This window comes from Zalophus californianus, chromosome 4 (genome assembly GCF_009762305.2).
Source record: "Zalophus californianus isolate mZalCal1 chromosome 4, mZalCal1.pri.v2, whole genome shotgun sequence".
Classification (NCBI taxonomy): domain Eukaryota; kingdom Metazoa; phylum Chordata; class Mammalia; order Carnivora; family Otariidae; genus Zalophus; species Zalophus californianus.
In genome coordinates this window covers 40406794-40425725 of record NC_045598.1, presented here as the reverse complement: position 1 = coordinate 40425725, position 18932 = coordinate 40406794, and the positions used below count along the sequence as shown (strand labels likewise).

The 18932-nt window shown below is 35.8% G+C and overlaps 1 protein-coding gene across 7 annotated transcripts in view; it reads left to right on the top strand.

Annotated features, from left to right (window-relative positions):
* Nucleotides 1-18932, top strand: part of FAF1 (Fas associated factor 1) — a 489041-nt gene that overhangs the window by 160808 nt on the left and 309301 nt on the right. For all 7 annotated transcript variants that reach the window (XM_027624861.2, XM_027624896.1, XM_027624850.2 and 4 more), the window contains one exon: nt 7358-7560. In XM_027624861.2, coding sequence (XP_027480662.1) covers nt 7358-7560 — 203 coding nt within the window. The remainder of the gene's footprint in view (nt 1-7357; nt 7561-18932) is intronic.

The following is an 18932-nucleotide window of genomic DNA, read 5'->3' as shown; positions in this document are numbered from 1 at the left end:
AAACAGTCAGAATCCTCAGTGAACCAGCCTTTTTTAAATTGGTTGTAGTTTTCCACTAACTCATAATTGGACATGCCCCAGAAAATAGTCCATTGTATAACAGCAACCCAGTTTTTACTTGGTAATCAGGACCTCCCACCTCACTTCGTATTCCCTTATTTTGCTAGTTGATTAAGTAATGTGAAGAGTAGAAAATGGCCAAGTGGCATTCTCAGGTTCTAATTCTAAGAAAAGTATTGTGGAAACATTACATACTTGGGAACCATGACCTCTGAACCACCAGAGCCCAAAGTAGCAGGAAGCAAAAATTCTGTTAAGTTATTAGGAGTAATAAAAGGAACCACTACTGACACTTAATTCTCATACCCATGTTTTCTGGCAGTATGAGAAATATCACTGTGTTTTGGTCACTGATATAAAGCATATACTACATCCTTTAAGGTGGAGACGCAAGTTTTGAGTATGTTGTCTCCTAACAGTCTTCAGCAGGACAATTCACTGTTCTGACAACTAGGTGCTTCTGGCTAACAGTATATACGAATGATACTAGCACTACACTTCTTTTGCTGTGAAATTAGTTCCTTGATTAGAACCAGTGTTGTGTTTGAAGCCTTAGATCAATAAGGCGTTCCCTCAGTACATGAATGGTGGTGCTGGCAGAAGTATTGCTTTCAGGGAAGTCAATTTCATATCCAGAAAAGTATCTTTTTAAGGGAGAACATATTGTTCCCTCCTCCATGATAGAAATGATCCATTACCAGATCCCCAAGGAATGATGCCATATTGGGGACTCAGTATTAGTCTCTGTTGCTTGCAGTTTAGACACTTGGTAGTTTCCCTAGCCAGATTCAGACTTGGTAAGGGGGAATTGATGTTGTATCTGTGTCTAACCTCCACTCCTATTGGCATGGCCACATTATATATTAATGCAATTAATATATAATTAATGTAAGCTGACTTACATCAATAGAACAATGTCGTCTTATGCACATTGAGAGCCTCTTTTTCCAGTGGATAGCCTGTAGGCAACATCCCCTGCAGAAACATATATTCACATTTTGTGTCCTTTCTGAAAGTTCCGTTTTCATATCTTTTCCCCAGATTCCCTTGTCACCTAATTTTTCTTTTATTTTTTCCAAGTCCTTATCGGCTGGCCAACCTATTGTCTGTTGTCCATGGTTCAAATAGATTTGTACCTCAGGCAATCTCTTTCTAAATGAAAGTCAACCTGTGGTACAATCCCAAGTTCTCCCCACTAGGGGGCTTTTCTTTCACTACTGTCTTCCTGGGATATCTTTGGGGGCTGTAATGCTTTAGCAGTTTGTTTTTGGTTGGTATGAGCATGTATATTATATAAACATCTTTTCCTTTCCCAGTCCAAATCTTTTCTTCCTCATTTAACTTAGTTATCTCTTATTATCGATGGGAAGTGCAAGGTATAGCAACTGGCCTTTACCCTGATTGCTTCTGATCACTGGACCCCAGAAACCTCACCAAGGTGGCAGGCCCCTGCATTTTTGTGGCACGTATCTTCTACTCTCTATCATACTTATGTCTTATCAAAGCACCCAAGTACTTACTACTCTTCTCTTCAGGATCGATTCACATTGTTATCAATGTAATGTTGTTTTATGGAATGTCTAAGTCATCAAGATCTCTCCAGACTAGATTGTTATGCTCAAGAACAGGAGAGTTGACATAATCCTCTGAAAAAGACAGTGAAGGTATATTGTTTACCTTGCTGGGTAAAAGTAATATGCTTGTCTTGCTGTTTGCAAATTAATATAGAGAAAAAAGTATATGCAAGATCAGTTACTTCCTGTTACTAACCCTTCCTACATAGTAACCCTAACTCCACGGATCAGGAAGTCAATATAGAATGTCTGCTGGTTACTGAGTATGTCTCTTTCGGTTATGCATTCAGAATCTGGAGAAGAAATTGCAGGGTAGGTTGACAGATTGTTTGAACATGGTATGTGTGGATTTGGGCCCAAACTTCATTTACCACCATAGTCTTCCACTCTTATATCCCCAGGAATTAATATCAGTTTAGAGTTAGCATCTAGTAATCCCCTAAAATTTTAAGATACTTTCCTTTTATCAGTACACAAACAACCTAGTAAATGGCTGCAGGCCTCTTAGGAAAAGTCTTAAAGGAAAATTTCCAATGCATATGTGTGGCTCTGTTGCATTGTCTTTGTGGGGATCAGGGACTTTATGTCTCTGAAACAACTTGTGTTTGGAAACTGAGAGTGACTATGACTGTCCATTGTGTTATGGACATTAGGTTTTAGGCTATCAGGTCTAGGGTTTCTAATGTTTTTAGATCAAGTAATATTTTAGTCAGTTGACTTTTAATTTGGTTCCTTAGAAATAATCATGTTCTGGGGTGCCTGGGTAGCTCAGTTGGTTAAGCATCCAACTCTTAATTTCAGCTCAGATTGTGATCTCAGAATCATGAGATTGAGCCCTTTGTGGGGCTGGGCATGGAGACTGCTTAGGATTCTCTCTCTCCCTCTCTCTCTGTCCCTCTCCCCCACCATGCTTGCTTTCTGTCTCAAAGAAGAAAAATAATAATTATGTTCAGTTAAACACTTCTAAAGATCTCTGCAGGTTGAAATCTTCTGATTGCCACTTCTTATCTATGCTGTCCATTAACATAATTGCTCCTACCTTTTTCTTACTAAATTCTGCCATTTGACCTGAGCACTTTGGGATCTCATGCCCATTAAGGAAACTTACTCAGTGGTGTCATCTTATCATGTCATTCCCAACCCATGGAAGACAGCCACTACAGTTTTTCAAGAATGCAGACCTCCCCCAACTCTTACTAATGTATTTCTTAATACTTTAGTGCAATGTCCTCTGGGACCTCATGGATGATGTAGTAGGAGGATGTATGTATGTTCAGATTGTTCATGGTAAATCCCCTCGAGCATTCTTATTTTTCTAAGCATCTGGATTTCTTCTACATTTTGCCAGGAAAGTTTGGGCATTTCATCCTCATTAAATGTAGACTCCTTTGGGACTTAAGTTTCATTCAGTCAACAAGCAAACTATTAGAGGACTTAGAGCTGCTTAAGCAAACATGTTATATTTGGCTCTATCCAAACTCTTTTGGTCAAATTCACTTCAAATTCATTTCCTTACCTATTCCCTAGGTTTTTGCTTTATCAAAATCTTACAATTATTTTGGATATAAGCCCTCTCTCAGTTAAGACATTGTACTTATTCTCTTGGAGCATGCCTAGATCTTATTTTAGAGGCAGTAAGGAATGGTGGGGGTAGGTTTTGACAATAGGCATCCCTTTTCAAGGCAATGGTCCAAGTAAGAGCATTACCAGTTTTTTTTTTTTTTTTTTAAGATTTTATTTATTTACCAGAGAGAGAGAGAGCACAAGCAGGGGGAGTGGGAGAGGGAGAAGCAGGCTCCCTGCTGAGCAAGGAGCCCAATGTGGGACTCAATCCCAGGACCCTGGGATCATGACCTGAGCTGAAGGCAGACACTTAACGACTGAGCCACCCAGGCGCCCGAGCATTACCAGTTTTCAAGCAAGAGGAGGCTAACTTCAGTCATGGGAAGAGGAGTTGTTTCTGTTTACAAAAGAGGTTCAGAGGGACTCTGTGGGTTCAAGATTATAACTTCATCTGAATCCACTTGGGAGTCCCTATTCTACATTTTAGGGTCCCACTCCTTCTAAAACAGTGCTGTAATTTTCACAACAGAAGCTTAGAAAGAATATGTACTCAGCTTTCACTGTAGTTATTTAAGCTGCAAAATTACATTTTATGTATGATTCTCAGTAGGATCATACCTGGAGGACGGGAAATAAGAAAGTGCTACTTCAAAAGCTCTAGCTTTCTTACCATGGCTTGAACTGAAAGTTAATAACCCAAAGTGTTTCATTTTCTTCTCTTAAGCTTTCCAGAAGCAGCCAGCTCATTTATTGTCATTATTACTACCGTAATGGCCAAGTCAAATAGTCATTTGTCCCCTTAGGCACTTGTTTTAATAGGTATGTGATCATAATGAACTATAAGTGGTAATTCAATTAATCATTATGCCAGTGCATGATCACTAGTATCTCATTTTCCATTGGCAAGGAGCTCATCAGTGTATTGAAGGTCAAGGACATAATCAAACCAATTCCTGAATCCTGTTTCTGGGACACCTCCATTACCAAAAAAAGTTTGGGTATTTCAAGTTTAATGTAGGATTGGTTACACAGGTGTGGAAGACTAAAAGAGCAAAAAAGTAAAACTGAAGTAACCTATGTATAATAACTGCTTCAGGAAGTTACCACTCTTAGGTCTAGGTCAAAGGGATTAACAGAACTTTGATGCTCTGAGGAGTCCCTTGGACCTGAGTGAGGATCAGGCTGCTGTGGAATGCACACTCTCTAGCTGCTATTGGTGTCTGAGGGGATGTCAAGAAACTGGTTATATGAATACTGAAAAAAGCCAGGAGACTGAAAGCTACAGGATGATACTGATAGAAGTATATGCAAATAGGAAGAAGGAACGCTTTCCTCCTCTCTGGTAACAAATGATCTCTATCTAATATATCCCCTATTTGCAGAATCTATTGGGGAAACATGCCAGAGGACAAATAGAATTTTGCAGAATGCTAGCCCCAGCATCACACAATAGACTACAGAAGGATGAATTTGTAGTTAAGAAAACAGTAAGTCAGGGACCAGCCTATTAACTTTAGCTGTTTTTCCGAGGTTCTGAGAAGTTGTGACAAAATTTAGAGATATGAAATGTCATTGCACACATTCTCTTCATAGATACTTTGGATTCCAATAGTGATAGTCTTTCCTGCTCTGGACATTTTCTTTTCCATGTCCTACTTCTAAGATTACTTTTCTTGAATCTAACAACTGGGAGAAAGTATAGGTTTTTGTCTTTGGATCAGTGATTACTAGAGTATCTGAACTCTTGTCATTTTCACACTTTCTTGGCTATGACCTACAAAGAGAAATACCTGGAATCCAAAGCACACATATGCAAATATGTATCAGAATCAAAAGTTTTGGGAAACAGTACTTGGTCCTAATTATTAAGTGCCATGTACTGATCATTTGTATCCTATCCTATCCTATTCTTTAAAAGACGATCACAACTCAAAAAATCAATGTTGTAATCTAAATTTGGTAAACACTAATCAGAGCAATAATGTGAAGTAAATGTAAATATTTCTTTCCTGGCTTGTTGGTATCAATAGTGCTTATTTGTGTGTTTTTGGTCGTTCTTGTTTTTGTTCTTGTTCAGGTTCCCAATCTGTTGTTTTCCCTTAAATTTAGGGTGAGAAAAAAGATGTTTTAGAAATGAGCTTATAGTTTTGGTGGTGGTGGAACATATATACAAAATGATGTTTCAGTGGAAGCATTCCTTATGTTCTCTTCTTCCTTACTCCTCCCAGTGAGGGGGAAAAAAGTGACTATATATGTAAATTAAGTGAGAGAAAAACCAAATTCTTTAATAATTATTCCTTTACTCGTTAGTTAAATATTTAAGTACTTTCTCTGTAAAATCTTGAGCTCCAGGCAGAGGATAAAGCCATTAAAAACACAGATGTGAACTTTGCCCTTGTGGAACTTATATTCTCTGGGGGGTCCTAAATGTCAAATGATTAATACCAATTATAATTGGTAGTGGTGAGGAATTAGAACCAGTCTGAGGTAGTAAAACATGCTGAGTTGAAAAACATTCAATCTGAGATATGAAGGGTGGATATAATTAGCTAGAAGAAAAATGGAATATTGGTATGAGATGGGAAAGAAAGAATATTCTTTGAAGGAATAGTCTGTGTTCCCCTAGGAAATGGGAAGGATCAAGGTGAGATGGAGGAAATGAAAGGCTGTTATGGCTGTTAACAGAGAGATTGGAGATAGCCTAGCACAAGCTAAGGATGGGGAGGTAGATAGGATTTGGATCATATAGGGGCTTATACGCCTCTTTAGCTCTGTATGAAGAGCAGAGGGGAATATTGAAGAAAATGACATGAAGACATTTCTATAATTTCGTTTTTGTGGTGGTAAGGAATGACATGCAGGGGAACAAAGGAACATTCAGAGATTAGTTAGGAGGCTATTGCATCAGTCCACGTAAGAGGTGCTCGTGGCTTGTGCTAGGGTGTCAGCTTCAAAGGGGAAAGGTGGATGTCTTAACTAAAAGATATTTAGGAGGTAAAATTGAAAGGACTGACTAGATATGGGAGTTGTGAGAGAAGAAGGTATCAAGGATAATGCCAGAAGTTTCTGGCTTGGGTAGCTAATATGAGGAACAATGGAGGGAGGATCAGGCTTGGGGAAACATTAATGAGTTAAACTTTGGATATACTGAATTTGATGTTTGAGATCTTACTAGGTACCAGGCAGTGTGCTAAGCTTTTCATGTAAATACCTGATTTAATCCCTAGAAATGAGATAACTATTAAGTGAGCAGAACAAAGATTTTATTTTTATTTTTTAAGACTTAAACATGTTTAAATGTTATTAAGAAGAATCCAGAAGAGAAGGAGATGTTGCAGATACTGGAAAGGAAAAGCATACCATAATGTAAAGCTAATTAGAAGATGGTTTTAGAATGATGTTGCCTCTGTTTTATAGAAAGAGAAAAAGGGAGTACATGTGTGGGTTAGTTTGTGGATTTGATGTCAAAAAAGTAAGGGAATTTCATCTTGATGGCATCTGTTTTCTATGCAAAGCAGGAAAAAATTATCTTTTAAGACTGAGTGGCTCAGACGGTTAAGCGTCTGCCTTCGGCTCAGGTCATGATCCCAGGGTCCTGGGATCGAGCCTCGCATCGGGCTCCCTGCTCTGCGGGAAGCCTGCTTCTCTCTCTCCCTCTGCCTGCTGCTTCCCCTACTTGTACACACTCTCTTTCTCCCTGTCAAAAATAAATAAAATCTTAAAAAAAAAAAAAAAGGACTGAGGAGTACGATAGAGTGGAGATTTAAGGATGGTAAATTTCTGAGTTTTTTGGAAAGTAGAGTTAATCAAATAATGTTTCAGTAAGCAAATGAAAGTGAATGAAGAAGACACTGTTCTTAATTCAAAATTAATGTTTTATTAACATCATAACAACATATGGCAAAAATCTCATTAAATGCTAAATGATATGTATGATACTGCTAATAGACATAGAAAGGCAGGGATGGGAGGGAGAGTAATGTGGCTTTCAGTCACCAGGAAAGATTTTATGGAGGAAGTAAAACTTTAGTTACGGCTTGATGCACAGGTAGGTAAATTTGATTGGAAGACCAACATAAGCCAAATATGGAATGGGTCCTTAGTGGTAATCTCTAATGATTTGGTTGATGATAATCTTTCTTTCTATGTCAATATTTCAGTGACTATGGAGGTGAGACTATACCAGGACCTGCATTTGATCCAAGTCACCCAGCTTCAGTTCCTGCTCCCTCTTCCTCTTCAGCATTTCGACCTGTAATGCCATCTAGGCAAATTGTAGAACGGCAACCTCGGATGCTGGACTTCAGGGTTGAGTACAGAGACAGAAATGTTGATGTGGTACTTGAAGACAGCTGTACTGTTGGTAAGGTTTTCCCTAGCATTAAAGCCTTCATAAACAATTTATTAGGTAAACCTTTAGTTTATATTCTTTTATTTTGAGTTGACTGCCAATAAGAAGGGAAAAAAGGCAAATTGAAACTGATATTTTCCATACAGATAATTATGCTGCGTTTTAAAATACTGCGTTGATACTGAGGCAAGTTTGAAAATAATTATTTTGTTCCACTTATATGGAATGGTAGAAAATGCTGTTTTAGGGCAGACGCAAATCAAACTTTTAAGTATATTGTGTATTATACCTTATCGCTGAAATTCATTCTGTTTTCATGCTATGGTTAATGAGAGATCAGAGAAAAGTTGGATAAGTGCTTCAATACTATCCTTTCAAAGGAAACTTAAGTGTATGACTGCCATTATTGGACAGATTTTACCTGATTTCTTTCTTTTCTTTGCTTTTTCTTTTTTTTTTTTAAAGATTTTATTTATTTATATGATAGAGAGATAGCGAGAGAGGGAACACAAGCAGGGGGAGTGGGAGAGGGAGAATTAGGCTTTCCGCTGAGCAGGGAGCCCAATGTGGGGCTCCATCCCAGGACCCTGGGACCATGACCTGAGCCGAAGGCAGATGCTTAGCGACTAAGCCACCCAGGCGCCCCAACCTTTCCTTTCCTTTTCCTTTATCTTTCCCTTTCCCTTTCCTTTCCTTCCCCTCCCCCTTCCCCCTTCCCCTCCCCTTGCTCCTCCCCTTCACCTTCCCCTTCCCCATCCCTTTCCCCTTCCCCCTTTCCTTTCCAGATTTTACTATTTATTTGACAGAGAGAAAGACAGCACAAGCAGGCAGGCAGAGCAGCAGGCAGAGGGAGGGGGAGAGGCAGGCTGCTGAGCAAGGAGCCTGATGTGGGGCTGGATCCCAGGACCTGGGGATCATGACATGAGCCGAAAGCAGACGCTTAACTGACTGAGCCACCCAGGTGCCCCTTTTTTCTATAGAGAAATTATGTTGAATTCATATTTGATTCAGATTACTTGACCCATTAATGGAATTTTGCCTTAAATCTAAATTCCAGATATTTCTGAAATCTTGCCTTTGTTTTTTTAAGGAAGATTCTTGCCTAATTTTATTTAATTTTTTAACTGAGGGCACTTGGGTGCTTAGTAGGTTAAGCATTCAACTCTTGATCTCAGCCCAGGTCTTGATCTCAGGACTGTGAGTACAAGCCCTGTGCTGGGCTCCAGCTGGGTGTGGAGCCTATTTAAAAAAAAAAAGAAGAAGAGGTATATTGCAGAGAAAAGCAAAACTGTTAAAAGATTGATCATTCTCAAACACTAATCAGATTGTTATTTCCTTACTTAGAAACTTTCCATTGGTTTAAGATAAAATTAAAATCTTTCACCATGGCCTGTAAGTCCCTGCTTGATCAGGCTCCTGCTACATCTCTGGTTTTCATCTGTTACCACTTTCATCCTTGCTCACCATGCCTGAAGTGTTTTGGACTTGTTTCAGTTCCTTGAATAGGGTATTAGCCCACTCAAGGCCTTTGTACATGTACCTTCTTCTGCCCAGATTTCTTTAGTCCATTCATTTTTTTCCATGGCTCATTCCCATGCCCCCTGTATACTTCTTTTTTTCCCCCTAAAACTGTGGTAAAAAAGTACATAATGTATCTATCCTTTTAACACATTTTTAAATGTACAATTTTTAAATGTACAATTGTTAACTATATGCACATTGTTGCACAGATCTTTAGAACTTGTTCATCTTATGTAATTGAAACTTTGAAATTTGAAAATTTGAAACATCAAATAGCAACTCCCCATTTTTCCCTTCCACCAACCCCTGACATCCATCATTCTACTTTCTGCTTAGATGAGTTTGACTACTTTAAATATATCATATAAGTGGAATCATACAATGTTTGTCCTTCTCTGTCTGGCTTATTTCACTTAGTATGATATCCTCAAGTTTCATCCATGTTGTAGAATATTACAGGATTTTCTTATTTTTTTTAATGTTGAATAATAATCCGTTATATGTATATACTACCTTTTCTTTATCCATTCACCCATCTGTGGACATTTAGGTTGTTTTCACCTCTTGGATATTGTGAATGCTACAGTGAACATGGGATTGCAAGTATCTCAAGATTCTGCTTTCAGTTTTTTTTGGATAAATACCCAAAAGTGGAATTGTTGGATCATATGTGGTTCTCTTTTTAATTTTTTGAGGAATGTCCATACTCTTTTCCATAATGGGTGCACCATTTTAACATTCTCACCAATATAAAATGCATAAGGGTTCCAGTTTCTCTACATCCTTGCCAACACTTGCTATTTTCTGTTTTGTTTTTGATTTTAATGGTCTTCTTAACAGGTATGCGGTGATATCTCATTGTGGTTTTGATTTGGATTTCCGTGATGATTAGTGATGTTGAGCATCTTCTCATATACTTATTTGTATGTCTTCTTTAGAGAAATGCTTATTCAGGGCCTTTGCCCGTCTTTACATCAGGTTATTTACTTTTTTGCTTTTGAATTGTAGGATTTTTTTATATATTTTGAATATCAACTCCTTATCAAATATATACTTTGCAAATATTTTCTCCTTTACAGTCTCATTGATTGTTTCCTTTGCTGCACAAAAGCTTTTTAGTTTAATCTAGTTCCACTTGTCTATTTTACTTTTGTTGTCTTTGCTTCTGGTATCATATCCATGAAATCATTGCCAAGACCTATGTATGAAGCTTTTGCTTTATATTTTCTTCTATGAGTTTTAGAGTTTCAGATCTTATGTTTAAGTCTTTAAACAATTTTGAATTAATCATTGTATATGGAATAAGATAAAGGTCCAATTTCACTCTTTTGCATGTAGATATCCAGTTTTCTCCACACCATTTGTTAAAAAGACTATCCTTTCTCCATTGTGTAGAATTGGCACTCTTGTCAAATCATTTGACCCATATGCATGGATTAATTTCTGGGCTCACTATTCTGTTCCATTGGTCTATATGTTTTTCTTTATGCCAGTACCTACTGTCTTGATTACTTCGTAAAATGTTCTGAATTCAGGAGGTATGAGGCCCCCAGCTTCATTTCTCTTTCTCGAGACTGTTTTGACTATATAGGGTCCTTTGTGGTTCCTTATGAATTTTAACATTGTTTTCTACAAAAATGTCTGCAAAGGTGCCATTGGGATTTTGATAGGGATCACATTGAATCTGTAGGTTGGTTGGATGATAAGGATTTTTAACAATATTAAGTCTTTTAATCCATTGAACATGTGATGTCTTTTCGTTTCTTCTGTACTTTTCTTTCAACATTGTTTTATTGTTTTCATTGTACAAATCTTTTGCTTCCTTGGTTAAGTTTATTCCTGTGTGTTTTATTCTTTTTGATGGTATTGTAAATGAGATTGTTTTATTAATTTCCGTTTTAGATTATTTGTTGTTAGTGTTAGAGAAATATAACTACTTTTTGTATGTTAATTTTGTATCTTGTAACTTTGCTAAATTTATTAGTTCTAGCAGGGTTTTTTCTTAATGGAAACTTTAGGGTTTTCTATGTATAATATCATCTAGAAACATAGATAATTTTATTTCTTGCTTTCTGATTTGGAGGCCTTTTATTTCTTTTTATTGCCCAATTGCTCTGGCTAGGACTTCAGATACTCTGATGAATAGAAGTGGCAACAATGGGCGTTCTTGCATTGTTCATGATCTTTAGAGGAAAAGATTTTAGTTTTCACCACTGAGTATGATATTAGCTGTAGACATTTCATATATAGCCTTTATTATGTTGCAGTAATTTTCTTCTGTTTCTAGCTTGCATATTTTTTTATCATGAAATGGTGTTGAATTTTGTCAGATGCTTTTTCTGCATCTGTTGAGATGATCATGTAACATTTTTCCCTTCATTTTGTTAATATGGTGTATCACATTGATTTCCATATGTTGAACCATCTTTTCATCACATGCATAAATGTCATTTGGTTATGGTGTATGATCCTTCTAATGTGCTGTTGAATTTGTTTTTCTAGTATTTTGTTGAGGATATTTGCATCTATATTCATCGGGTTGTTGGCTTATAGTTTTTATTCTTGTCTTGTAGTGTCTTTGCCTGGCTTTGGCATCAGGGTAATGTTGACTTCATAAAATGAATTTGGAAGTGTTCCCTCCTCTCTGATTTTGGGGATGAGTTTGAGAAAGAGTGACATTGATTTTTCTTTAGATGTTTGGTAGAATTCTCCGTTGAAACCATCTGGTGCTAAATTTTTCTTTGTTGGGAAGTTTTTGATTACTGATTCAGTCTCTTTACTAGTTATAGATTTGTTTAGATTTTCTGTTTCTTTGGATTCAGTCTTTGTAGGTAATATGTTTCTATGAATTTACCCATTTCTACTAGGTTATCCCATTTGTTGGCATATAATTGTATATAGTAGTGTCTATATTCATATCTATTTCTGTGACATCAGTTGTAATGTCTCCTTTTTCCTTTCTGCTTTTACTGAGTCTTCTTTTTTTTCTTAGTTTAGGCTAAAAGTTTATCAATTTTCTTGATCTTTTCTAATATCAACTCTCAGTGTTGCTGATTTTTTTTAAATTATTTTTCTATTTTAATTTCTGCTCTAATCTTTATTATTTCCTCCCTTCTTCTAACTTTGGGCTTAGCTTGTTCCTTTTTTTAAAGTTAGTTGAGGTGTAAAGTTAAGTTGTTTCTTAGGTCTTTCTTCTTTTTTTAAATGTAGGCATTTACTGCTATAAACTTTTCTGCTTTTCCTACATCCCTGAAGTTTTGGCATGCTGTATTTTTGTTTGCGTTTGGCTCTAGATATTTTTTAATTTCTCTTTTGATTTTTTTCTTTGATCTTTTGGCTGTTTAGGCATAAGTTGTTAAATTTCCACAGATTTGTGAATCTTCCAGGATAGATGACATGTTGGTCACAAACAAATCTTTTTCTTTTTTTTTAAAGATTTATTTTTATTTTCTTTTAAAGATTTTTATTTATTTATTTGAAAGAGAAAGAGAACATGAGCAGGGGGAGGGGCAGAAGGAGAAGCAGACTCCCTGCTGAGCAGGGAGCCTGATGTGGGGGTTGATCCCAGGACTCGAGGATCGTGACCCAAGCCAAAGGCAGCTGATTAACCACCAGAGCCACCTGAGCGCCCCTAAAGATTTATTTATTTATTTGAGAGAGCTTGGGGGGAGTGGGAGAGGGAGAGAATCTCAGGCAGACTCCCTGCTGAGTGTGGAGCCTGACACAGGGCTTGATCTCATGACCCTGAGATCATGACCTGAATCGAGATCAATATTTGATGCTTAACCAACTGAGCCACCTACGTACCCCAGGTCACAAACAAGTCTTAATAGATTTAAGAAGATTTAAATCATACCAGGAATGTTTTCCTACCATAGTATAATGAAACTAAAAATCTATAGTAGTTTCCTTCTGCTTCTTTCTTCTTAAATTCATTAAGACTGATTTACAACCTGGGGCACCTGGGTGGCTCAGTCTGTTAAGTGTCTGCCTTTGGCTCGGGTCATGATTCCAGGGTCCTGGGATCAAGCCCCACATAAGGCTCTCTGCTCAGCGAGGAGCCTGCTTCTCCCTCTCCCTCTGCTGCTCCCCCTGCTTGTGCTGTCCTTCTCTCTCTCCCTCTCTCTGTCAAATAAATAATAAATAAAAAAAAAACTTAAAAAAAAAAAAAAGACTGATTTACAACCTAACATGGCATCTACCCTGGAGAGTGTTCCATGTGTGTTTGAGAAATATGTGTATTTTGCTGCTTTTCAGTGTAATGTTTTGTATATGTCTGTTAGGTCCATTTGGTCTACAGTGTTGTTCAAGTCCTTGTTTGCTTATTGATCTTCTGTGTGGAAGTTTTATCCATTACTGAAATCCCCTACTATCACTGTTTGCTTCATATATTTTGTGCTTTGGTGTTGGGTGCATATGTGTATATAATTCATCTTTCTGGTGAATTGACTCTTTTATCGTTATATAATGTCCTTTCTCTCTTGTGAAAGTTTTTGACTTACAGTCTATTTAGTCAATGTAAGTATGGCCACCATGCTCTCTTTTGGTTACTATTTGCCTAGAATATTTTTTTCTATCCTTCCACTTTCATTCTTTGTGTCCATGAATCTCAAGTGAATCTCTTGTAGATACCATATAGTTGGATTTTTTTTTTTTTTAAATCCTTTCAGCTAGTCTGTGTCTTTTGTTTAGGGAGTTTTATCCATTTACATTTAAAGTAATTACTGGTAGGAAAGGACTTACTATTGCCATTTTGTTGATTATTTCCTTTGTCTTGTAGCTTTTGTTCCCTCTTTCTCTTGCCATCTTTCTTTGTATTTGTTGATTTTCTTTGTAGTGTCATGCTTTGATCTTGTTCCCTTTTCTTTTGTATATCTTCTATAGCTGTTTTCTTTTTATCTTCTAATCTTCTTTAGCTGTTATCTTTGTAGTTACCATGGGGCTTACATAAGACATAGTTTTAATAATCTGTTTTAACCTGATAACTTCAGTCATCTATAAAACTAGTCTCTATCCCCTCCCTTCGTTATTAATATCACAAATTAAATCCTTTCATATTATGTACCATTAACAATTTATAGTTATACTTATTTTGTATGCTTTTGTCTTTTAACTTCTATACCAGATTAAGTGATTAATACTACTGTTACAGTATTCTGTACTTTCTAGAGTGTTTTGTAGTTGTCTATATATTTACCATTAAGAGCTTTATACTCCTGTGTTGCTGTCTAGTATCCTTTTGTTACAGCTGGAGTACTCTCTTTAGCATTTCTTATAAGGCAATGTTGAACTTTCTTAGCTTTTGTTTATCTGGAGAAAGTCTTTATTTCTCCTTAATATATGAAGAACAGTTTTCCTGGACATAGTATTCTTGTTTGGTTGTTTTTTTCTTTCAACACTTTTAATACATCACCCTATCCCCTCTGGCCTGCAAAGTTCCAGTTAGAAATCTGCTGATACTGGGGGCTCCCTTAACATGATGAACTTTTCACTTGTTGCTTTCAAATTCCTTTTTGTCCTTTAATTTGACAATTTGATTTTAATGTTTTTATTGGTATGGACTTTTTAGGATTTATTATTTTTTGGATCCTTTATGCTTCATGAATCTGCATGTCTATTTCCTACCCCAGATTTGGGAAGTGTTCACCATTATTTCTTCAAATAAGCCTTCTGCCCCTTGGTCTTATTTTCTGCAACTCCCAAAATGCATATATTGGTCCTTTAATGGTTTCCCATTAGGCCTCTGGCTTTTTTTCACTCTTTCTCTTGCTTTTTTCTTTTTTCTCTTCTGACTGGATAATTTCAAAAGACTTGTCTTCAAGTTCACATATTCTTTCTTCTGGTTGCTCAAGTCTGTTGTTGAGCCCCTTTAGTGACTTTTCAATTCAGTTATTCTTTAGCTCTAAAATATGCTTGGTTCTTTTTTTATAAGTTTCTATCTCTTTGTTGATATTTAAAATGAATTTGTTAATTTTAAAATTACCAAAACCCATCTACTGATGTTTGAAAAATAGTTTTACAGTTACAAATTGCAACAGTAGTTAGTCAGAATTGACCCTGTTTATTGTTCATACAGATTTTCAATAATATTGCTAAGGTATCCTTGGTGTGTTAGTAGGGAACCCCTTATATAGGGTTTTACTAGGCTTTTACTTCCTAGTTTAGTGATGAATATATTTATTATAGGGGAAAGAATTCAGTACCATATCATACTTTTTCTTTTACTTAATATTCTTAGATTTTTATCCATTTAAAAAAAAACAGGAAAAAAGTCTTATACTAAATAAATTTTAACTGCTATTTATAGCATGTGGCTGAGTCGTTAGCAATGTCTCATTTCAAAGTGACCTGATTCTTTTTGTTGATGGAATATTTGGTATATGGTGGAAGTAAATGGATCACTTGAACCACACTTTTCATTGGTTCACTCAGTTGGCGTGAAATCTCTGCTTATTTCAAAGATGGTGATCAGAAATTCTGGCTTCTCTGGATGTTATATGTTAATGTTATACTTTAATTCTATCTGAATTTGGAGGATAATCTATGAAACTCTTTTAAAGCTTTGTTATAAAAACATGTGATAGAATTTCCAGAAATCACATTTGTTAATCTGTTCGATTTATAATTCATTGTTAAAGCAGACTCGTGCCCAAGTATGGTAGAGTAGAAAGTCAAGTCATCATTCTGTTTGAAAACAAATAAAATTAAAATAGTTACAAACATATAAATAAAATGTGATTCAGAAGAAATTATATACAGATATTGTACAATACACAGCTTCTCCTTCTTCTGATTATTCCAGGTTTTTATCTGTTCTCGATTATAGTTATTCTTTTATTATGAACTGCATGCCAGTCAGAGAATCATGTCATGCATCTTCTCTGTGTTCACTGTTAAGTTTGTTAATATGCATCACTGTGGAAGTTATATGCAGAGATATTTGGGACTTAATGGAAAATTTTTTCTTCTTTCACTGCATTTGGTTGATTACGTTTTGTTAGTTTTATAGCAATATTATGTGAATCCTTCCTTTATTTTTATGACCTCTGTTACAGTTCAGTAGTTAATCTCGATCATGAATTATTAACATAATTCCTCTAATTTCTATTCTTTCAGTTTCTTTATTTCTCTAGTCTGTATTTTACATAGTTGTCCTATAATGATGTTTCTGGACTGTAAATCTTCTTATACATCTTTCAGTGGTTCCTTATTTCCTATATTCTATTTGATTTGCCCTTCTTTGTTTTAGTTTTTCTAGAAAACTCACCCTCATATTTTAATATTACATACAAATATCTCCTTTATGAAGCCTTTCCTAACCTCCATGGACATAGTTAAGTTGATTCATTCATTGATTTTAAAACATCTTATTCTTTCTTTGTGTTTCAGGTTTCCTTTGTGAATGTTAACTTCTCAAACTGAGACTAGGTCTTATTCTTCTCTAAATTCTCCAAGCACAGTGGTTAGCACAGAGCAGTATCTGCTGAGAAAATAAATGGTTCAGTAAATGTGAACATATGTATCTATTTGTTTGTATATTAAAATATTTACCATAGGGAAATTTAAAAATATACTCAGTAAAGTTTAGGTGACCTGAAATATAATTGTTAAATACTTTTATATATAGACCAGCTTACTGTTATTAAGGAATTGGATAAATACTAATTTTTCTGTGTGTGTATAAATATTAAAATACAAAGAGATGCTAAATAAGATCCAGTGTTCCATGTTATTATCAGGAAGACTCAACAATGTATAAAGCAAACCTAAAGGCAGCCAACAACTTTGTATCACAGTGACACCTAGTGGTAATTTTATTGGTCTGTTAATATTTTTAGTGTGTTATTTAATTATTTATTTGTTTATTTCTGCAGTTTTATTTTATTACAGAATCCATCTGGGTTTTCGTATCTTGAATAAATTTTAAGAATTATTTTAAAACACTTTTTTTTATAAAATACTATCTAGTGTAAAGTAGTATGATCTTGAGGGTAGGAATTATTGTGTATTTTTATGCCTATAATATATAGCACTGGATTTAACCTAACATACAGGTTAAAGTTTGTTGAATCAGTGCTGTCAGCAAATCTACTTTTGCTGGGTCTGTTCATCATAGCCTTAGTTTCATTTCTGGAATGGAAAATAGAAAAATAGGTCTGTCATTAGTTTAACCATTTACCTCATTTTCTGTTTTTAATCTACTTTCTTAAAACTCCTTTTATTATATTGGTTAACATTTTAGTTTAAATGAATCAGATTGAGTATGGAAAAAGTTAAGACATTTAGCAAGTGTACTTTGAGCCTAAAAAGTAGTTTAGGATATCTCAAACTAGTTTTTTTCTTCAATCTGTGAACTTAGTTTCCAGTCTTGACTCTGTAACTCAGATTAACTATGTAATTTTTGTCATATGCCTTTACCCCTCTATGTTCAGCCACCCTTTATGAATAATAAACACTGAATAAGTGGTTTTCATTGTTATTAGTGCATGTGAAAAGAGAGAAAGAATAGCAATCTTATTTGTCTTACACAGATGTTGTGGGCATGAAATGACAAGAGGACTGATCATAGCTTGTACTTGCGGGGAGGGGGTGTCTACAAATGTGCATTAGTTGCTTTGTTCTTTGGTCCATCTGCAAACTGATGTTTATTGCCTCCATGCCAACAATTGTGCACTCCCCAAATTATTTATAAGATCATTTCATTATCTAAATAAGCAGCATCTGAAATTGGGCCTTAATGTGCATAGTTAATTTTTATTTATGCATTAGGAATTTTTTTTAACCTAGTTTCACATTTCTAAATACTATATTTTCAGTAAAAAAATCTTTTATTTTTTTAATAGGTATTTTTCCTTTCTCTCATTCTTAAGTCCCTGCTGTTAGCAGTTTGGTATAGAGTTTAAGGTTGCCATTTTATAAAAAGCCTTTAAGCTTTATTTTAAAATCATCTTTCCCTCAACTACTTTTATCACTCATGTCATTTTTTTGTTGTCTTATCTTCAAAACAAAGAAATGAAGATCAGAAGCATAGGTATGTTTTCTAACATCTTATTTTGTACCATTTATCTTTCAGTCTCTTCTTCCTCTAATAATTCCCTATCATCTTCCTTTGAAAGACCCTAAGATGACTTTTTTAAAAAAAAGGTTTATTTATTTATTTATTTATTTATTTATTTATTTATTTATTTATTTATCAGAGAGAGACAGAGACAGAGTGCACGCACAAGCAGGGGGAGCATCAGAGAGAGGGAGAAACAGGCATCCTACTGAGCAAGGAGCCTGATGTGGGACTTGATCCCAGGACACTGGGATAATGACCTGAGCCAAAGACAGGTGCTTAACCGACTGAGCCACCCAGGCATCCCTTTATTCATTTTTAACACACACACACACACACACACACACACACACACACACGTATAATCATATTACCTGTTGTACACCAGCCACTATGCTCACTGTACTTGTTTCTTATACAACACTTACAACAATACTGTGAGGCAGTCATTGTTATCCCTGTTTCAAAGATGAATGAACTGAAGCTTCTAAATCACAAATTCAGTCTTTTTTTTTTTTTTTAAGATTTTATTTATTTATTTGACAGAGACAGTGAGAGAGGGAACGCAAGCAGGGAGAGTGGGAGAGGGAGAAGCAAGCTTCCTGTGTAATAGGGAGCCTGATGTGGGGCTCGATCCCAGGACCCTGAGTTCATCACCTGAGCCAAAGGCAGACGCTTAACAACTGAGCCACCGAGGCGCCCCAAAATTCAGTCTTAAACTGAATCTAGAACTCATGATCTTTCCGATGAAATAATTTCTATTATGAAAGTAGGTAGTGCTATGAGGGTATTGAAAAGGAAGATT